The sequence below is a fragment of the Stegostoma tigrinum genome, chromosome 23 (genome assembly GCF_030684315.1).
Source record: "Stegostoma tigrinum isolate sSteTig4 chromosome 23, sSteTig4.hap1, whole genome shotgun sequence".
Taxonomy (NCBI): domain Eukaryota; kingdom Metazoa; phylum Chordata; class Chondrichthyes; order Orectolobiformes; family Stegostomatidae; genus Stegostoma; species Stegostoma tigrinum.
Window position 1 is genome coordinate 41,584,142 of NC_081376.1, and position 21,752 is coordinate 41,605,893.

General features: G+C 42.0%; 2 protein-coding genes across 10 annotated transcripts in view; one reads left to right on the top strand and one right to left on the bottom strand.

Annotated features, from left to right (window-relative positions):
* The window catches only part of LOC125462240 (acyl-coenzyme A synthetase ACSM3, mitochondrial-like), a 654,353-nt gene that overhangs the window by 40,942 nt on the left and 591,659 nt on the right, over positions 1-21,752 (bottom strand). For 2 of the 6 annotated variants that reach the window (XM_059654112.1, XM_059654113.1), the window contains exon 1: positions 10,717-10,913. The exons of 1 other annotated variant lie outside the window; for it this stretch is intronic. The gene's annotated coding sequence lies outside the window, so the exon portion shown is untranslated. Of the gene's footprint in view, positions 1-2,321; positions 2,376-4,281; positions 4,458-10,716; positions 10,914-21,752 lie in introns of those variants that run through there. 3 more of the 6 variants (XM_048552034.2, XM_048552031.2, XM_048552033.2) reach the window with 3 other exon arrangements.
* Positions 4,840-19,963, top strand: thumpd1 (THUMP domain containing 1). Of its 4 annotated transcripts, none has more exons than XM_048552041.2 (5): positions 4,840-4,966; positions 7,160-7,362; positions 15,878-16,052; positions 17,579-17,827; positions 19,059-19,963. In XM_048552041.2, exons 2-5 carry the CDS (start codon positions 7,162-7,164, stop codon positions 19,397-19,399), a joined length of 966 nt encoding a protein of 321 aa, XP_048407998.2. In that variant the 5' UTR covers positions 4,840-4,966; positions 7,160-7,161; the 3' UTR covers positions 19,400-19,963. The 4 variants fall into 4 exon arrangements, with proteins under 4 accessions (XP_048407998.2, XP_048407995.2, XP_048407997.2 ...); XM_048552038.2 differs by lacking the exon at positions 4,840-4,966 and adding an exon at positions 6,897-7,013; XM_048552040.2 differs by lacking the exon at positions 4,840-4,966 and adding an exon at positions 6,908-7,017.

Sequence of the window (21,752 nt, forward strand, 5' to 3'; positions counted from 1 at the left end):
TGGTAAGGAGGTTGACATGCAGGACACAATGCACAACATACTAACGATGCTAATCCATCCATTGATTCTTACTTCAATGAAGGTTGGACACCTTGGCAGGATGAGGAATCAATATCAGGCATTTCATTCTCCAAGATCATTTTAGTAGTGTTACCTTTATTACAGAAACCTATTAAATCATAGTTACGGGAATAAAGACTCATGGGATCAATTGTGGACACCACTTTGGAGAGGTCATTCCTGGAAATACTGTCAGAAACAGATGCATCTGCACTTCTAGATTGGACAGGATAAGGTCCAGCAGGATTTTTCTTCTTGCAAGTTCAACCACAAATCACTGAACAATCAAAATCAGAGGTGTTCAAGAAATTAAAGCAATTAGGATTATATGAACACATATGTGGATGCTTGAGGCGCTAGAGAAAACTACAGATCTCGGGAGGAGTGACACCATGGACGGTTTAGTAAACAAAAAGAATATCACAACTCAGTTATTATTTAACTGGGTCAATTTGCCTGGAATTGATTAAGGGGATGTGGGGTTTTTAAGGATCAAGCAGCAGTGTTTGGATGACTTTATGTTATGAAGGACGGTATGTAATAGGCCAACTAGAGTGCACTGGAGCCTTCAAATCTGGAGGTAACAAAGACAAGAATAAGTATTTAGCAAGAGCTGAGGCAGAGTTAAATTCAGGTGATTCCACAGTGCCAGAAGCATGTGGTCTTAGCGATGGCGTAGATCTAAGGTCAGAAGCTGATCTCAGGGTCAACTATGGCATTATGGTTGCTACGTCTTCTTCAGCCCCAGATTTTTCTCAAAGGGATGGAATCAGCAGCTAGCAGAATGGCAGGGATCAAGGACAATCGCTTTGGTTCCTCCCAGAACGATTAACCAGAAGAATTTTCTGCTCCGCAGTAAGAGATGTCAGTCGAGGGATTTAGGGATAGTGGAAGAACTGAAGGAACATGTTGAGGTACAGTAAAATGTCATTAATTTGCAAATGAAAACAAATGCCGCGTTTTTGGCTGTTGCAATGTGCAAATGATGAAAAGGAATGGGAGAGGGATAAACATTTGTACGGGATTTGAGCAGTACAGCTAAGGGTGGAGGGATGGGTAGAGGAACTGTTGCATGTGAAACTGATAGAAATAAGATGTGATTACAGGTCCAAACATTCAAAATAATGGAAGAGAGACATGGAGAAGGATGATAAATGCAGTTGACAGACCAAGGGGGAATGTTTACTGTTGCCAGTCACCTGGGGTGAGATTTGTGACTGATAACAGCTGTTTCTGTATTGTGAGGGACATTCAAAAATTGAGTTAAAGGAAAGATTAAACTGATTTGAGCTATGTATGTAGATGAAAGCAGTGCAGATGATGTAGTCTACAAGGACTTCAGTAAGACTTTTGACAAGATCTCACATGGCAGGCTGGTTAAAAAGATAAGAGTCTACAGGATCTAAGGCAATGTGGCAGATTGGATCCAAAACTGGCTCTGTGACAGGAGGCAGAGGATGATGGTCAAGGGATGTTTTCATGACTGGAAGCCTGTATCCAGTAGGCTACCACAGGTTTTGGTGCAAGGTTTATCACTGTTACTTTGTATATTAAGGGTCTCAATATGAATGTAAAATGTAGAAGTCTGCAAATGACAAGCATTGATGGCATGGTATATAGCTAGGAGAGGGGTGGCACAGTGGCTCACTGATTAGCACTGCTGCCTCACAGTGCCAGGGACCCAAGTTCAATTCAAATGTTGGGCAACTGTCTGTGTGGAGTTTGCATATTCTCCCTGTGATTGCGTGGGTTTCCTCCAGGTGCTCTAGTTTCTTGCCACAGCCCAAAGATGTGCAGGTTAAGTGGACTGGCTATGCTAAATTGCCCATAGTGTTCAGGGATGTGTAGATTAGGTGGGTCATAGGAGAATGGGTCTGGCTGAGGTGCTCTGAGGGTCGGAGTGGACTTGTAGAGCCAAAGGACCTGTATGCACACTGTAGGGATTCTACGATGATGAAAGCCTTAGAACAGTGGCAAATGCAAGTTAATCCTGAAAACTGTGGATGATACATTTTGGGAGGACAAACAAGGCCAAGGAATACATATTGCATGGTCAGTCCCTAGAAGTACAGAGAATCAAAGGGACCTTGGTGCACTAATCCACAGAGCCTGAAGACACAGGATAGGTTAATAAGGGATACAGAATATTTATCTTTATTGATCAAGGCATTGAACACAAGAGCAAGGATTTGACTTATTGTTATTGCATACTGAGATACATTGAAAAGTATCATTTCTCAGGTTAACCAGACAAATCCTACCCTTACAGAAGTACATCACGGTATCCGAACAGAAGGCAGAATATAATGTTACAGCTGCAGAGAAGATACAGAGAAAGAGCAACTGTAAGAAATGAGATATCTGTTCACAAGTCTGAAAAGAGCAAAGAATCTATTCTTGAATCTATTCATTATGATGGGGCTGTACATCATATTAAATAAAAACTGAAAGAACCGCAGACATGGAAATCAAGTTCTGTTTTGTTTCAGTACGTAACATAAATTAGGCCACGGCTGGAGTACTGTGCGCGGTTCTGGTCACCACACGATTGCACGACAGGCTGCAGAGGAGATTCACCATGCTGTTGCCTGGGCTGGAATAGTTCAGCTCTAATGAGACCAAATTGGTTGGGGTTGTTCCATTTCGAGCAGAGAAGGCTGACGGGGACCTCACTGAGATGCACAAGGTTATGAGGGTCATACATAGGGAGAAGTGTTTTCCCCTTAGTAGAGGGGTCACAGTTTTAAAAGTTAAGATGTAGGGGTTTTAGAGTGGACGAGGATTTGTTTTTCCATCCAGATTGTGAATGATGGTTAAGAATGATTTATAGTCACTTGTACTCTACAATGAATGATATGGTAAAATACAGTGAAAAGCTTCAACTGTCACCACAATCTTGCTCTATTCGAATACTTCAAAACTAAAAGAACAAAAAGACAAAAGCTGAAAAAAAGTCCATCTTCGCTCCGATACTCCACCATGAGTCCTCAGCCAAGCCGGTCGAGCAAAGACACCCACGTTGCCACCTATATCAGACCACTAACGAAGTTGCCACTCTTCAGGCATCTTTTTGTTGCTGGGCCCACTCTACCAATGGACTGCTGATGCCGGGTCCCGTGGTGGACTAATACTTTTCCGCAACCAGGAGGTCCCGTCTCTGCTACCACCTCAATGAAAACTAGGAGACCTCAGACGTGTGCCTACAGTAATCAGGAACTGACACCACTACCACACTGATAACCAAGTGTCTCCGCTCCAGGCCTGCTGCAAATCAGGAGTCCCTGGCTCTGCTGCCACTACAACCAGGAGTTCTCGGTTCCACTGAAGTCGCTGACCCACTGACATCTGGAGTCTCCTGCTACACTGCTGCTTCAACCATTGCCTCGTCAATGCCTGGAGGCCCCACTCTGGGCCCACCACAACCAGGAATCCCTGGCTCCACCGCCAAGCCAGGCTGTTGCCTTGCCAAGCATCTTGCTCCGGCCACTCACCTCTGTTGCTGTCAACAGGAAGACGAGAAAAGAAGACAAAAGGGTAAGGAAAAGAAGGGAGAAAGCAGTCGCCTGGACCAGACAGGCCCAGGAGCCCGAATGGTGTCTACCTTGTAACTCTGGCTCTGCAACCAACGCTTGAGATGTGGGAACCCTCGAAACATTTAAACATAGTAAACACTACAGCATACAAATTTACTGGTCAAGTGTTGGAAATGGGTTAGAATATTGCAGATGGACACGATAACCGGCACTGGCACGACGGGCTGAAGGGTCTCTTTCCATTCTGTAACATTCTAATGATTTTGGCAGCATGCTCGAGGACTTGGGAGGAGAATAAAGGGAGGTCAGAGCTGTTTCATTTGTTTGCAAGACTGGTGGGGTGAAGGATTTTTTGAGGAAATGCTGAAAAATAACACCGATTTAATAGGTGGGACAATACTTTGTTAACGACCTCAACTAAAGAGTTGAGAGAGCATGGAATGCGTTGCCAGCAGCAGTTGTGGAAGCAAGGTCACTGGGGTCATTTAAGAGACTGCTGGGCATGCATATGGTCACAGAAATTTGAGGGTGCATACATGAGGATCAATGGTCGGCACAACATTGTGGGCTGAAGGGCCTGTTCTGTGCTGTACTGTTCTATGTTCTAAAATGGGGAGCAGAAGTGGGGAGGGTGTCGGGGACCCAAGTGGATCTCGTTAGAAAACAACCATGACTTTTTTTTCCTTACAATTTTTCCTCCCTGTCGCTCCAGAAGGCTCTACCTCCTACATAAAACGTTGTATCGTCCGTCGGCGGCTCAACGCGGCCGCCAGCCAACACCTAACGGCCAACCTCACGCCTGAGATAATACGGTGTACAGCTGGATGAACACAGCAGACCGGGCAGCATCTGAACAACGGGAAGGCTGACGTTTCGGGTCTAGCCCCACCCACCGCTTTGCGCAAGCGCACATAACCCTGGCCCTCGCCTCCGCGCACGCGCAGTGTCCGACATCGGACCCCGCCGCCCTACTTCCCCGTGCATGCGCAGTATGGCAGTCTCGTCGAAGGTCGGTGAGGTTAGGAAGGTGTTTGCTGTCGCCGGGGGCGGTGGAAGAGTTGACGGGTTCGATAAGAAGCTTGACGGAAAGGAAGAGCTGCGTGACCTTAGCTCCGCCGTCCCCAACCTCCCGGTGCTTTTTGTGAATGTAGCGCAGTTCTGAGGAACGGTCACCGGACCCGAACCTCCACCGATGCTACCAGACCTGTTGAGCTTTTCCAGCAGCTTTGTTTTTGTTCCTGATTTACAGCATCTGCGGTTCTTTTGGTTTTTATATGAATTTTAGTGCCAGTCTGATGCCAAGTATGTAGGTCATAGATCTCAAAGACTGGCAGATCAAATCAAATACAGTGTCCCTTCGTGGGACAGGCCAGGTACTGACTGTATTTAATCAAGCCACACTTGCAAAACTGTCTGATGGTAGATGTGGTTCTGCAATTGGATAGCATTTGCTGGATAATCCTCAATGTGAAGAATCGTGGTGACAACCAATTTAGGCCTGCTGTGTTCATCCAGCTCCACACTTTGTTATCTAGGAATGTCAGTTGAGTTTTTAGTATGGCTTACATGTGTGTACTGGAAGCTACATGCATATGTTAGTTTACAGCACCTTGTTCTTTGCAGACAGAAAGAACATCAAATGCACTGCTAAGATAACAAAGTGTGAAGCTGGATGAACACAGCAGGCTCTGCTCCTGAGATGCTGCTTGGCCTGTTGTGTTCATCCAGCTTCACACTTTGTTATCATGGATTCTCCAGCATCTGCAGTTCCCATTATCACTGATCAAATGCACTGCTCCTGTTTCAACTCCACGAAGTAAGCAGGAACCATTTGGTTTGTTTCTGAGATCAAAAGCCTAATCAGTTAGAAATAACCTGGTTTGTTGAAAATTTATCTAACAAAAAGTTGGCTACTAACCGTTGATCAGTATTAATGGGTGCATTCTCCAGGGTTCAACTGTTAACCAATCAGCACTATAAAGCACTGATAATACTTCACTTTCTTCTTGATGTGGTATTCTTGCAAAATTTCCTTACAAGTGCAAAAACAAAATGTGTATTTTTTCTAGCAATTCCAGTCTGGTGAGATCCCTTGATTTTAATTACACAATTGGTGGTTGTGCCTTGGATTATCAAAGCCCCCAGTTTTAACAGATTCCTAATACTTCTCTAATAAAAACTGAAAGAACGGCGGATGTTCTAAATCAGGAACAAAAACAGAGCTCAGAACCGTTCTGAGGAAGTGTCACCGGACTCGAAACGTTAACTCTGATTTCATTCTTCACAGATGCTGCCAGACCTGTTGAGCTTCCAGTGACTCTGATAATGGGAACTGCAGATGCTGGAGAATCCAAGATAATAAAATGTGAGGCTGGATGAACACAGCAGGCCAAGCAGCATCTCAGGAGCACAAAAGCTTTTGTGCTCCTGAGATGCTGCTTGGCCTGCTGTGTTCATCCAGCTTCACACTTTGTTATCTTGGAGCTTCCAGTGACTTCTGTTTTTGTTCCCAATATTTCTCTGCTTGTTTCCACTTTTGAGATGCTCCTGAAAGATCTCCCTCTTTGACCATAAAAAAAATTGGTCAGCAGTTCTTTTATGCCTTAATGTAGTTAAGTGTAGAATTTAGAGAGTCACATTTCTTGTTTAAATGTGCCCACAATGCCCAAGTCAGTTAGCAAACCTGCGACTATTCTAATCCTATTGTACAGCATTTGGCCTGCAGCCAAATGTCATATAAATGCTGTGGTATATCACGTGTTCATCTAAATAGTTCTCAAAAATGTCTTGAGGGTTTCTGCTTCTACTACCCTTTTAGGCAGTGAATTCCAGATTTTCACAATCCTCTGGGTGAAAATTAAACAGTTCTCTCAAATCCCCGCAAAATCTCCCCACCCCGTTATTTGGTAACAATACTTCTGGGACGTTTTAGTACTTTGTGTCATAAAGGTACAAGTTGTTGTAAGAACGCTGCTAGTGGGGAGAATACCACGACCTGGTGATTGAAAACTGAACAACCCACTTTATTGCTTTTAAAAAAAATGCTCGGAAACTCAAACGGACTCATTTTCAATAACATATATGGTATTAAGTCCCCTTCTGGTAGACTTTGTCTTATTATTTTGTCTGCTTTATTGTCAATTCATCCATTTTATTAAATTGGAGAAGTGGAACGTATATTTAAAGAGAATGCATACACTTAGTAAAACAGGTGAAACAAATTTGGCTGAGGGTAGTCTTTTGGCTTTCGTTTTGGAAAATTCTGGACATCTCAGAAAATATTAACCTGAACGATTGGCAAATTGTTATGATTCCCTTTAGCACTAGGACCCAGCAGCAGGCTCTACATTGTCGTGTCGCGGCTTAATGATGTTGAAAGGAGGAGTCCTTTAGAATTATTGGGGGTTTGGACGGGAGTTCGTAAGTGTGTATTGGGTTATTTATTGTGTACAGTGCACATAAATGATGCAGTTAAAATACTCACACTGTAGCATGCTAGGTTGCTTTTGCACATGTTTCAAATTGCAGTCCGTAGTTGCTAATGTCAGCATTTTTTTTGGGAACAGCAATGGCAACAGAGCCTACGGCGAAGAAAAGAAACAAGAGCGCGTTCGTGAGCCATGCGGCCAAGAAACACCGCGGGAGCAGGGAGCTGGAGGTGGGGATGCAAGGACTGCTCATCACTTGCAATATGAATGAGAAGAAATGCACGGCCGAAGCGTACAGCCTTCTGAACGAATATGCCGACCAACTGTATGGCCCAGAGAAGGTGCAGTGCAGCCGGATCCTGCGGATTCTGTGTTTTACACGGAGAGAGAGCGCGAGTATCTGAGTTTAGAGTTGCTTGCATATGGCATCAGTCTAATTTGGAGCTTTTAAAAAAGTGAAACTTCTTTCCAAATCCACTAACGTTAGCTACAGATTCCAAAGCACACGAAAGTGCGGACACCTGAGGCTGGTGTTGAGCAGAGTGACCACCCCTTTGGGGTTTACAGATGGGTGGGGGGTAAAAAGAGGGTGTAACTTGGAGGCGGTAAGGGATAATTGGACAAGCTGAGGTGGGGGTTAGTGCCCATACAGGGGCTTGGAGTGGTGTTAGGTGGTGGTGTTTTCTACACTCAACAAAGGGACAGCCCTGTTATATCCAGTTCTGAGGAAGGGTCACCCAAGCCAAAACGTTAACTCTGTTTTCTCCTACACAGATGCTGCCAGACCTGCTGAGCTTTTTCCAGCAACTTTGTTTTTGTTCCTGTTAAATCCATGTCAGGTGGTCACTAGATTTGCATGGCCCTTGAAGTTGGCTGCATTTATAGTCTCCACTTTCACATCACATTGGTGGGTGTGACACTCTTAAAGCAAGCCAACTGACTGACCAAGGAAACATTGCTCACTGTTCATTTAAGCTCAGCAGGTGGGCTCCGGAGGATGGAAGGCCAATTGGTAGGAGATATAGAGGGCCCTTTGGGACCTTTAGATCATCAGCTCCATCATTAAAATTAGGAGCTGCTATTGTGTGGAGAGAGAGAGAGATGGCATATCAGCATGAAAGTTGTGCTTCTGGAAAAGTTAGATGAAAACTGCCTACAACTGCTGTGAAATATAGAGTTTAAAATGCTTCTGGACTGATGGCTGTCAGACCCAGTACCAACCTGACTGTCATTGGGAGGCAATCTCTTAGGTTTTTTTGGGAGGGTAGATTACCTGAGGTTTCTAGGCCTCTTTGTAGGTTACGTGGAACAATTCCTCTTCCTCTTTCGTACCTACACTGGCCCTAAACCCCACCTCTTCCTCCGTTACATTGATGACTGTATCGGTGCTGCCTTCTGCTCCCATGAGGAGCTCGAACAGTTCATCCACTTCACCAACACCTTCCTCCCCAACCTCAAGCTCACCTGGACTACCTCTAACACCTCCTTCACCTTGCTGGACGTCTGTCTCCATCTCGGAGAACGACCTAGAAACTGATATCCATTTCAAGCCCATTGGCTACCTAGAATACACCTCCTCCCACCCACCTTCCTGCAAAAATGCCATCCCATATTCCCAATTCCTTCACCTCCGCCACATCTGCCTCCAGGATGAGGCATTCCACTTCCGGACATCTCAGATGTTCTCGTCTTTCAAGGACCACAACACTCCTCCCCCCCTCCCCCCCCCCCCCAACAGTGGTTGAAAACGCCCTCAACCGTGTCTCCCGCATTTCCTGCAACACATCCCTCACACCCCGCTCTTGCAATAACCACCAAAAGAGAATCCCCTTTGTCCTCACGTACCACCCCACCAACCTCTGGATACAACACATCATCCTCCGACACTTCCGCTATCTGCAATCTGACCCCACCACCAAAGACATTTTTCCCTCCCCACCCTTGTCTGCTTTGTGGAGGGACCACACTCTGTGACTCCCTTGTCAGTCCACACTCCCAACCCCACCACACACAGCACTTCCCCAGCAACGGCCAGAAGTGCTACACTTGCCCCTGCACCTCCTCCCTCACCTTCATCCCAGGCCCCAAGGTGACTTTCCACATCAAGCAGATGTTCACCTGCACATGGGCCAATGTGGTATACTGCACCGCTGTGCCTGTTGTGGCCTCCTGTACATCGGGGAAACCAGCTGGAGGCTTGGGGACTGCTTTGCAGAACACTTACACTCGCTTCGCAATAAACAACTGCACCTCCCAGTCACGAACCATTTCAACTACCCCTCCCATTCCTTAGATGACATGTCCATCCTGAGCCTCCTGCAGTGCCACAACGATGCTACCTGAAGGTTGCAGGAACAGCAACTCGTATTCCGCTTGGGAATCCTGCAGCCCAATGGTATCAATGTGGATTTCACAAGCTTCAAAATCTCCCCTCCCACTACTGCATCCCAAAACCAGCCCAGCTCGTCCCCGCCTCCCTAACCTGTTCTTCCTCTCACCTATCCCCTCCCCCCACCTCAAGCTGCACCTCCATTTCCTACCTACTAACCTCATCTCGCCCCCTTAACCTGTCCATCCTCCCCGGACTGATCTATCCCCTCCCTACCTCCCCACCTACACTCACCTCTACTGGCTCCATCCTCGCCTCCTTAACTTGTCTGCCTTCTCTCCACCTATCTTCTCCTCTATCCATCTTCAATCCACCTCCCCCTCTCTCCCCATTTATTTCAGAACCCTTTCCCCATCCCCCTCCCCCATTTCTGATGAAGGGTCCAGGCCCAAAACGTCAGCTTTTGTGCTCCTCAGATGCTGCTTGGTCTGCTGTGTACATTAGCTCCACACTTTGTTATCCCTTTCTCGGCTACTTACTGCTTCTGTTAAATTCACTCCAGTATTTGAGAAACTTTAAATAGCTAGCAGAAGTTAATTGTTTTGTTTGATAACACTTAGATTTTATGGAATGAGTAGGAATAAGAGAAGTTGCGTCTATGAAGTTTAGAATTTTGAGCATGTTCTGATCACTCTATTACAGTTTAAGCTTACAAGCCTATTGTCTGTTGTTAGACCATCAGGGCCAAGTAGGCCATTTAGCCCATTCTGCTCAATATGTCACGGCTGACCTGACCATCCTCAGCTCCATGTTCCTGCCTTTTCCCCCCATAACTAAATTCCCCGACAAATTTAAAACAAAAGGACTGTCAGCCTGGAAAATGCTTTATGACACAGCGTCAACAGGCTTCAGTTTTAAAAAAAAATCCACAGATTGATTACTGAACAAGAAAAATTCCTCTCCACCCACCTTAAATGTGCTACCTCTTATTCTGAGATTATTTCCTTTTATTATATACTCTCCTACCAGGGGAAACAAATTTGTAACATCTGCTCGTCAAGTACTGTAAGAATATTAAAAGTTTCCATAAGAAAACATTTTTCCTCATTCTTCTAAATTCCAATGAGTGTAGACTCAGCCTTTCCATTTTAGACCGCCTCTCCGTACCTCATATCAGGTTAAAAATCCTTGTCTGGACTGCTTTCTATGCCAGTATATTTTTCTTTTGAAAAGGGGCACAGAACTGTTTGTTATCGCAGTTGTGATCTTATTAGTGCCTTGTATAATTTTAACAAAACCTTCCTGTGTTCAGTAGCACTCGGTGGGAGAATATAAATTACAGACAATGAGCAAGGATTGCATTTACCTGAGAGCAGAATCAATAACCACTCGGCTGCTGGCAACTGACTGCACTGAAGTGGGAGGAATAGAAACAGAGTGACAAAACAGGAAATCAGATGTGTTAATTGGCTAGTAAGGAGCTATCATCAGGGGCTGCCCCTAAATAGCTCAAATATGTTATGACACACCTCTGCAGCAGGTGGGACTTGAACAGCTGGGTCTGTTGGATTAGAAAAGTGTAAACATTTCAGAGTTGCTATTGCACCGTTCAGGAGTAGGTGGGACTTGAGCTTGGGTTTCATTAGCAAAGTGTAGATACTGTCTAATGAACCTGTTCACTGATGTTATGCTACACCTCTAGGGCAGGATGGGATTTGAACCTGAGTTTCCTAGTCTAGAGGTAGGGACACTATCACTGTGCCACAAGAATCTGTTAGACAAAAACTGTATGACTGAGAGATGCTGAAAAAACAAGGGATCAAATTTTGTTTTTTTTAGAAATCTAATTTTAAAAAAAAGAATAACAGGACCAGGCAATACAATACATGGGAACTGCTGGCAGCCATTGTGGTTCATAATGGTCATGTATGTAGAAAATGTTGGTGTTGAAGAAAGTTCATCTCGGCTAACGTGTTGAAGTTTGTTCAAACGCTGCGGCACATCAGGGTGAGGCAAGAGATACCTGGATGCTGTAAATCAGGAGGTAGTCACAGCCTTTAGATTAACTACCTCAAATTTGGTCAGTGGTCAGGAACAGGAGGGTATGACCATGAGTGAGACAGGTATTAGGATCCATGAGATGGCACTGCAGGAGCTAACTTAATGAGCTGAAAAGAGTAATGCTATGGTTAAGAATGATTTTGGCATTGGAGATCAAGATGTAGAATCAATCTGGGTTTAAATAAGAAATACCAAGGGAAGGAGATCCCTGGTGGGAGTTATCTATATGTCCCCTATCCGTGGTTCCACAGTAAGACATAATCTGAAACAGGAAATACAAGGGCCTTGCAAGAAAAGTACAATAATCATGACTGATTTTAGTATGTAGATAGACTACATTAATCAAATTGGCAAGTGTAGCCTAGAGGGAGCATTCATAGAATGTAATAGAAATTTGTGTTTTGGAGGAATATGTTGTGAACCAACAAGGGAGCAGGCTATTTTGAATTTAGTATTCTGTCATGAGATGGGATTAATCTATGATTTCATAGTAAAGAATCCTCTAAGGAAGAGTGATAATGGCAACTGGAGTCCCACACTAATTTTCTGTTGTTGAACAAAAGTGTTTACATAGACACGAGGACAGAATGAGACCTACTGGACAGGGTGGCAAAATTAAAAGGTAGGTCAGCTGATGAAGAATAGCAGACATTTTAAGGATATGTTCAATGCCTCCCAAGCAAAATGTATTCCAGAGAGAAGGAAAGAAAATGAGGGGGAAAGGGGGTGGATATCATCATTGAGTAAGCAAGAAAGTTTAAAAATAACAAGGGTAAAAACCAAGGCATACCATATTGCAAAGATCAGTGGTAATTTAGAGTATTGTGGAACTTTTAAAGACCGACAAAAAATGACTTATAAAGTATTAAAATATGTGAAGAAAATGAGTGTAAAATGTAAATGTTAGTAGCAAAAGTTTATAAATGTATAGAGAAAAAGGAAGAGGGAATAGCTAAAATAGATATTAGTCTTTTAGAGGATGAGATTGGGGGACTCAATGATTCATTTTTGAGGGGCTTTACGTGGTAAGTGCTGAGAGGATGTTTCCTCTCATTGGACGGTCTAGCTGCAAAGGGCATAGTCTCAGAATAAAGGGCTGCTATCGTGAGACAGATGCGGAATTTCTTCAGAGGTTTAAGATTCTTTGGAGTTCTTTGCTATCAAGAGCTCTGGAAGCAGAGACTTTGTACCTATTTAAATGCTGAAAGATTATTGATTAGAATGTGACCCGAGTTATGGGGACAAGCAGGAAAGCGGACGTGAGTGTCAGATCAGCCATTATCCTATTGAATGAATAGAACAGCCTCCTCCTCTTCCGTTTTCTTGTGGCTTTATGACAAATGGGGGAGACGCTAAATCAATAGTTTGGCTTAGTTTTCACAGTGGAGAACACTGAAACCCCCCCCCCAATAGTAAAAGGTAATGCAGAGATTATAGGAAAGGAAGAACTTAAAACAATTGTCCTCATTAGGGATGAAGTACTGAGGAAATAAATGGGGTTTAAGGCAGAATAGTTCCCAAGGCCTGATGCCCCACATCCTGAGGTCTTGAAAGGAAGCGGCAGAGATAGTGGATGCATTGATTATAATATTCCCTGGATGCAGGAAAGTTTCCAGTAGATTGGAAAAGTGCTAATATAACATCCCTGTTCAAAAAGGGAGGGGCGCAGAAAGGAGGAAACTAGACATATTATTTTAACATATACCATTTGGGAAATGTGTGGACTCCATTATTAAGGAAGTAGTAACAGGATGTTTAGAAAGTCAAAGCACAATCGACCCGAGAGTCAGCACGGTTTTATGAATGGTAAATTGTGTTTGACTAATTTGCTGGAGTCATCGAAGCTAGCAGAGTAGACAGTGGAGGGCCTGTAGATATACAGGGCTTTCAGAAGGCATTTGACAAGGTGCCACACAAAAGGTTAAGACACAAAGTAAGATCACACAGGGCTGTTGTAATATTAGCTTGGATGGAGGATTGGCTAATCAACAAGAAGTGGAACCAGGATAAATGGATCTTTTTCTTGTTGGCGGGTAGTAATTAGTGGGGTGTTACAGAGTTTAGTTCTTGGGACCGCAACTATTTACAATCTATTTTAATGATTTGGATGCAGAAATGAAAAGTACTGGAACCAAATTTGCAGATGGCACTAAAAGAGATGGGAAAGCACAGAAGTAGTAAGAAATTTAACAGAAGTATATAGATAAGTTGGGTGGATAGGCCAAAATTTGCAAGATGGAGTATAAGTCTAGGTGAGAATGAAATTAAATACTCAAGATTCCTTGCATTTTACATTTCAATGTAAATGATATTTTGATTTTGTAAACTTGTAATGATTTGAACTATGGTCAGGTGGAACTCATTGATTGACATTGTTGATGGGGGTTGTTACCCTAGCCCAGCCAGGGAGCTCTGGCTGACAGATATAAACAGGAGATTGAGAAGGTCTCCTCAGTCTAGGGACTGGCTTGAGCAGGCTGATTACAGCTCATGTACAGCACACATGTAAATAAAGGATGACTTGGTGATAGGATATCGACACTTGTGTGGTTATTTCAAAACTAGAGTTGTGGGGTAAAGAGTCACTAATCAAATACTTAAGCAATTATTTCTGAGAGGTGAAAACCATTGAAGATGTTACTTTTAATTTAAAAGAGAAGAAATATTTGTCAGTGCTGCTCGGCAATCAACTTTTCTCCCTGCACTCACATCATGCACTGGTTTGTGACACTCACTGAGCTGCTAGTCTCACTGCAGGTAGGCCTCTCTATCCTCTCCCATTTGCCTCTCATTCTGTAGAGTTTACTCCTTGCAATTAACCCTAGTCAAAGTGCCTGAAATGTTAACACTTTTTTCCTTCACAGATACTGCCAGACCTGCTGAGCTCTTTCAGCAGCATTGTTTTTGTTCCTAATCAAAGTATGTCTGTCCTGTTTTGCCTCCGATTTCCAATAGTACAGTTAGCACCTCACGCTGCTGATGTCTCGTACAGACTGACCTTGCTCCTTCCTTATTCTGGGGTGAATGACTTCCCTTTATTATAAAGGTCTGTTGAGTTAACCTGTTTAGTTGCTGTGATCCACATGTCATTTAGACAAAGGAATTCAAGTGCTTGAATTTTAGCAGCCAGAATCAAATGGCCATTCCCTTTAATCAGGTTATTTTGCTTATTTAAAGGTTACTGTCTTTCCCTGACAATAACTCTTAAAATCTGAATTTGGATATGACATATCAGTTGAACAGTTGAATTTCCACTTTGAACTGAATTTCCAACAGTAGAGTCAGTGACCAGCTCAGCTTTTGTCTCACTCTGCTGAGGTTTCCTGCATGCTCCTTACTATCATTACATTGATCTCCCAATCTTCCACAACAATAACAGTAGTTATAACAGTGTGGAGCTGGAGGAGCACAGCAGGCCAGGCAGCATCAGAGGAGCAGGAAAGTTGATGTTTCAGATTGGGACCCTTCTTCAGAAATCTGAATTTTTCTGAAGAAAGGTCCTGACCCGAAATGTCAACTTTCCTGCTCCTCTGCTGCCCAGCCTGCTGTGCTCCTTCAGCACCACAGTGTGTTGTCTCTGACTCCAACATCGGCAGTTCTTGCTATTGCTGAATAACTGTTGTTATTTTTATTTAACTTTTTAATGTAAAATGCATAATGTCCTTTTTGATTGTGATAGCCCATTACTGAATTTGAGACTGCATACAGAAATGTGTTTTTATATCAAGTATCCACTGTAACAAATTCAAACTTAATTAATCTGGTGGACTGTTTAATCTCTTTTATTATTTTTATTTATCAACTGAACATGAACAGTTGCCTCTTCCAGTGCTTTATTTCTGAGCAATACTGAAGCAACCTAAGTTAATTTTCAGTCAGAAAGTGAAGAAAGAAGGGAGTAAGTAGATCTCTAACAAACAACATGGTAATCATTAAAGATCATCTGAGTAGTGTTTTTCTTCTAATTTTGTATTTTTGCTTTTAGATATATAGTGTAACCCATTTGTAACAGTCACATTTTATCATGTGTGCACTGTATTCCAGGTTTGCTGAAGAGGACACTTTTAAAATCATTGATTTTAAGTTCTGTTTTTTATTAGGAACCAATTGATATGGTGCAAGAATACTTTCATGTCTGATTAAATGAATTTTGGCTGTGCTGATTTGTAAATTTTGACTTTCACTTATAGTAACTGCATCATATGTGGATGTTAGTAGTTACATGGTAGTACAGAGTTGACTAAGTTAATTGAAGTAATAAAATATTTATCAAATTTTAGAGTGGTTTATAGCATACAAACACAACATATTCAGATGCACTCATTCCTGTAATAAGTACTTAATTTTGAGGGCGGGGGGACAGTAGTTATGGGTAATGTTAACATGTAGGTATTGACACAGTATTTCCGAAATGAAAACTTGCTATTCAGATTCTTTGGGTGTAATACTGCTGATATTTTTCCCAGTTTGTAGAGGAACCAAATAGTGAGGATGAGGAGGAGGAGGATGATGATGATGCAGAAGCTGCTTTGGAGAAGGAAGTAAAGCAGATCCGCACATCAACACAAAAACATCTCCGGCGATTCCAGGCTTTGGACAGTGGAGCCAACAATGTGGTCTTCATCAGAACTCTTAACATTGGTAATGTGTGCTTTTTTTTGTTCTGGTTTTACATCTGTTCCATTTGTGGAAGTAATGTATGTACATTTGCAGAATTTTGAAACCAATGTTGTCAACTTTGTGAAGTACCAAGTGAAGATGGCATTTGTGTGTTGCTTAAGTGGTAGCTTCAGAATTCCTAAGCTGCATATAGAGAGGTGTAGCATACACCCTGAGGCTTAATGGGCTCTTGAAAATATGAAATATTGTGATGTGATGACACAAAATAAAGAGGCAGATTCAAAGATGCCTCCTGACTGGTTTAAGTTGCTCCATGATTGTTATAAATTTCCACTTTTCCAAGTGGTGCTTTTTCATAGAAGTGGTCGCTATAACAGGCGACTGGATTGGGGATGGGTACTTGGTTAGTAAGAACAAGAGGTTACGAATACAGCTGGGCACTGGTGGAGGTTGTCGTTTTTGAGGGGTACTAAAAATTAGGTCTCAGGCTTTCAGCAATTCACTGGAATAAATTGTGCCTCATTTTTGACAATGAGTGTTAGATAAACATACTGACAATGGTTAGAAGAGCTCGTGGAGAGGTAGAGGTTGATGTTGTCAGAGTATATGTGGATGCTGATTCTATGTCTGAAGATGATTTTATTAAGGAATATATGAACCGATATTGACATTCTTCCTTCGGCACAGGATCAATAACGGGATTCCACGTACCATGAATAAATAAAAAGGAACTGGAGATCACTGGGCATGCCGCAGGGTGGTTGAGGGCCAAAAGCTGTTGCTGGATTTCCCACCCCTCTGACTGGATAGTTCAGAGTGGAACTAAGTGAAGTGAGCCACACTGAACTGACTGAGCAGAGGTGTAGGGAAAGAGTGGTGTTTTCCACAATGTCAAAAATTAAAAGTCAGTCATGAAGGGATAATGCCCTTTTTCTTTTTCATGGCTACGCTTTGTTTGAGGGCGGGGCGTTGCAGAAAAAGCAGAACTCTGACCCTGTGAAGAAGGGTGACTGTACCCAACACGTTAACTCTGTTTTCTCTCCACCAATGCTGCCAAACTTGCTGAGCTCTTCCAGCAATTTTCTTTGTTTTTTTTCAATTTGACAAAGCATGGTTGTTAACTGGAAATCAGCATTAATGGATGCAAACCTCTCTCAATCAGAGACCACTTGCTAATCAGTTATCACTCCCATGCAATATAAATGTTTGTTTATCCTTGAATTTGTTTTCTTTTGAAATGTCCTGATACATGCAAGACAGAAAACTTTGACAAAATGTGCCTTTCTTCACTATGCGAATTCCATACTACCAAATTACTAAAACAGTTACAGGTTGCGTCTGAATAACTTAATCCACCTGCCCTGATATTTTGAATGAGCAGCTTAAATTGCCGGTATGTATGTAGGACATACACTTTATTTACAGGTGGTTTTATTAACGTGTGCTTATGCAGATTTGCAACAAAACTCCTGTTAGCATTTGTGATGTGAAAATTGAATTGCTTACTTGGGAGTCTTAGTTTCTTTTGTTTCTTTTTCTACGAACAGAACCTGACAAATTAGTACACTACATTTTGAAGGATCTGTACACAACCAAGAAGAAGAAGACTCGAGCTATACTGCGAATGTTGCCAGTGTCAGGTTCATGCAAGGCTTTCATGGAGGAGATCCCAAAGTATTTTGAGACTTTTCTGGAACCCTGGTTCAAAGCTCCAAAAAAGGCTACTTTCCAGATCGTTTATAAAGCTAGGAACAATAGTCATATGAGCAGAGATGATGTTATCAGGGCTCTGGCAGGTAGATATGATGGTTTCCATATACTGAAAGTGTTTTTGTATGTTTGGTTACATGTGAATGGATGCTAATGATGGAACTAAGTTATCAACAAGATGTGTGCTTTGTCTCAAAGATGGACGACTCATATTGTAGGTTTATTATTGGATTTAAAAAGAGATCATCCTGCTATAACAGTTTTGTGGATAAATCCTTTGGTTTTCTTCACTTGTAAATGATTCTTGTTTCTTTGTCTGTCTTGCTTGATTTGTAGTAGTGGAGTAGGCATTGGTGGAGCGTGCTGGTAGGCTTTGCCTGCTTTGCCCTTTCTAACCTTCTGCCAGTTCATAGTATGAGCTAACCTGGTTCTCTACATCTGTTTTTCCTTATTTTCGTCCCCTACCCCAGTTGGATTCTTGTGCTGCAATCGGTAGAGTCCCTACCTGTGAGCCATCCAAGTCATGTCTGACCCCAGGGCCTGATGGCCAAGGAAAGGTGCATTTGTAACATGTCCAAATAAATTGATTTGTATTGGAAAGGTCTGCAGGTTAACAATGGTTGGTGCTGAAGCTGGGAGAGATTCCTGATCAGTCATGCGATGCGAACAAAGTTGGGCATTCTATCATTTCTATTTACAGCTCCAGGTTACAACATGGATGTATTTGTGCATGATGCCTCAACAACTCTGATATCCTGAGTGTTTTGTACCTTTAGTGAAGGCAATATCTTCATGTTGTTTGTATCAGAAATAGAGTGGAGTGGAACTGAAGTCTCTATTCATTTCGTTTTGTTTGATTCACGCATCCACATGTGCCAGTTTCCTTCACATCTGAATATTTTCAATATTAATGGCACCAAACATGTTTGGAGGACAGGGGCTTTGGGATGCTTTTCTAGTGTTGCTTTAAATTTGATATGCTGATACAAATTTTTAATCAAACCCTATCCTGTAATTGATTTTGAATGTTGTCAATGCAATTGTTCAATTGTAAAGCAGTAAAGATTTTGAAATGAAGTAATAAAGCATTTTAGTTGGTTAGAAAAATTAAATGCTGGCATTTACCCTTTCTGTGAAGAAGCAGAGTGATTTATTGTGACGTTTACTGCCACTAGATGAATCTATAGATACACTTGTGCATTTATTTTCAAATTATTTAACTCTCCATATGCCTCTCATGAGGAATGCTTGATTGCTGATTTTTTTTGTTTTGGTTTATGTTTGAAATGAATACTTTTTTCAACTTGTCCTTTGCAGGGGTGGTAATAAATTTGAATCCTGAAAACAAAGTGGACCTTAACAACCCCGAATATACCATCATCGTGGAAATAATCAAAGGTGTCTGTTGTGTGAGCGTCGTCCAGGACTATATACTTTTTCGCAAATACAATTTGCAAGAAGTGGCAAAAAATGACATTGAAGGAAAATTGAAGAAAAACATCTGTGCTCTTCCCTCTGAGGGTGATAGTCGTCAAGATTCAAAGGCGCTCTCGGATGCAAAGGAACTTAAAATGAAAGATGGGCAAGATGAGCAGGAACTGGACCAATCTGCTGGAAATGGTAAAGGAAGTCTTCAGGAACAGAAAAGTGGTGAATAGAGTCTTGGGAAAGATTATTTGATTCACAGTGTTGAAAAAACCTATCTTGGTCAATGTCCATAGGGTTGTGACCTTTACACAGACTGGTTCTTATTTTGTTTTTGTATACAAAATCTTTTTCTAGGCATTGAGCAAGTTACATCTCTGTATTTTAGGAGGAGGATGTCCCTCCTGCTCACTCCAGAAGGTTATATTTCACAAACAGTGTCTGTGCAGGATGAAAAGAGTGCTGTACAGTAAGATTCTTTTGGCCTGGTTGTTACTGACAACAATTTTTAAAAAAAATCTTTCTTTTTAGAAACAAAATACATTTTGGCCATCTTTTAAGGGAAGTTGAAATGTTGCAATTTGATTTTATCTCTCAGAAACTCTGGACTTATTTTATCAGCTAATGCACTATTTGGAATGAATTGGGACTTGAAATATTTCCTGCAATGATTATAGTTGTCATGTTCGGTTTAACCTGCATATGGAAGAGTGTTATGAAATGATGCTATGGATCTGAAAATTGTGGTTCTTGAGCCTGTAATTTTGATCTTTGAAAGAAAAATTAAAGATGGTCAGTGAACAATTTTGCATCTATTTGACTTTTATTATTTTGGGTTGTTATCCTTTATATTATGCTAAAGGATTGTTGTAAAGTGTGCTATGTATGTATTCAGATTTTTTGGATTCAGGGCTGAGAGAAATCAGTGCTAATGAAGTCACTGCAGACCTCCATTTGAGAATCACTGCATACCTCAACCACTGTGTTGCACATTCTTTCCATTTTTGGGTGTGGAAATTTCTCCTGAATTTCCTGGACTTTTGGTGACTCAAAGCAAAACTTCCCACTAACCTGGTAAACTATGTACCTAAGCTGCTACACTATCATTGTATCTAATTTGTTTTGCTCACTAGTTGAGATGGAATCTCAAGAATCCCAGTTAATGCTGAGTTAGGTACAGTGCTCAGTAGGAGCTGGATTGAGATCTATTCGGGATGCATTTGTCTTCAACACATATTCTGCAGCAAAAAAAACAGCTCCTGTGATGTATTGAAAAGTCCCATAGCATTTCACACAAACTTTTTAAGGCACAATATTATACTGAAGCATGTGGGAGATAATAAGTGAGAAGGTCAAAAAGTGGCCAGGGGTTTACAGAAGTTTTGTAAAGGAGAAGTGTGAAGTAGAGAGCTATGGGGAGGAATCATATACATTGAGAGACACCGCCACCTTTGGTAGAGCAATTTTATAATTGAGAATGCATAATTGTTCGGACATAGAGAAGCGTAGTGATCTTGAAGGTCTTTGGGGTTGGAGAAGATTCAGAAGCTTGAGGGACAAGTCCATGGAAGGATTTGGAAATGAGGGTGAGGTATTACAAATCAAAGTACTGAGTGCCTCATAAACAGAATGGAAAGTTGAGAATTTGGCGAGTGGGAATCCTGTGGTGCAGAGAAAGAAACCATTCCTTTGTAAATTTATTTTAAACTAATTTGACTTAAAATTTTTATTTGTTATAAACCGTATCTTTTATTCTGTATTTTTAATTGTGGATTGAAATGGAAAAAGGGCTATTTTACAATTGAGGATTATGGAAGAAATTGCTGCATATCTTAAAAAGAAGTGATTGAAAGTCACTATAAATCACATTTACATTACTGCTCTGCTCAAGCAGAGGGGAAGTTGTTTGTAGATGGCCTGACACTAGGCAGCTGAAACGAAGTGTGATTTGGCTGGCAACAGGTCACAGATGGGTTTGTGGCATTGTTACTAGCAGTGGATGCCAAAGGCCATTGGCCTGACAACAGTGATCTGAATGGCATGTGGGAAGCTTATGAATGATAGTGGCAGAAGACATCAAACTGTTGAAATGGCAGATTGTGTGTGTGTGTGTATGTGTGTGTGTCCAGTAAAATTTTTAACTGAAGAACGCTAATTTTTTTCTGTAATCTACTTTGTTAATTTTTGTTTTGACTTTTGGGACAACTGCAGGAATGGAGGGTTGCTTGATTTCAGGTATGCTACCCCAGAGAGGCGTGCTAATTTAAAGATAAAGTTAGCAAGTGTGTTGCTTCTTTAGCATTTTGGAGTTTGAGCACAGCAGCATGTTCCCAGACAATAACATTATTTACCGCTCCAGGGGCTTCGGTACAGAAATGTTGAGCCAGAATCTGATTTCCATCGCTCTGGGATGGATAAAATTATCTGTACATTTTGACCCAGGAAACAATTACACCCCCTTCCTTAGGTAGTTATTAAGGTTTGATTAATGGTCACTGCTATAAGCAAATGCTGCTACCTACATATTGTGATACTGGTCTGGAATATCCTCTAGTGTGGGTATCTGCAAGTACTGTCCCTGGGACT

Excerpts from the sequence above, each read along its gene's own strand:
- thumpd1 (XM_048552037.2), top strand. The coding sequence starts at position 7,135 with ATGTCAGCATTTTTTTTGGGAACAGCAATGGCAACAGAGCCTACGGCG. Across the intron at positions 7,363-15,877 it reads AACTGTATGGCCCAGAGAAG|TTTGTAGAGGAACCAAATAG; the intron begins GTGCAGTGCAGC and ends TATTTTTCCCAG. Across the intron at positions 17,828-19,058 it reads TGTTATCAGGGCTCTGGCAG|GGGTGGTAATAAATTTGAAT; the intron begins GTAGATATGATG and ends TGTCCTTTGCAG.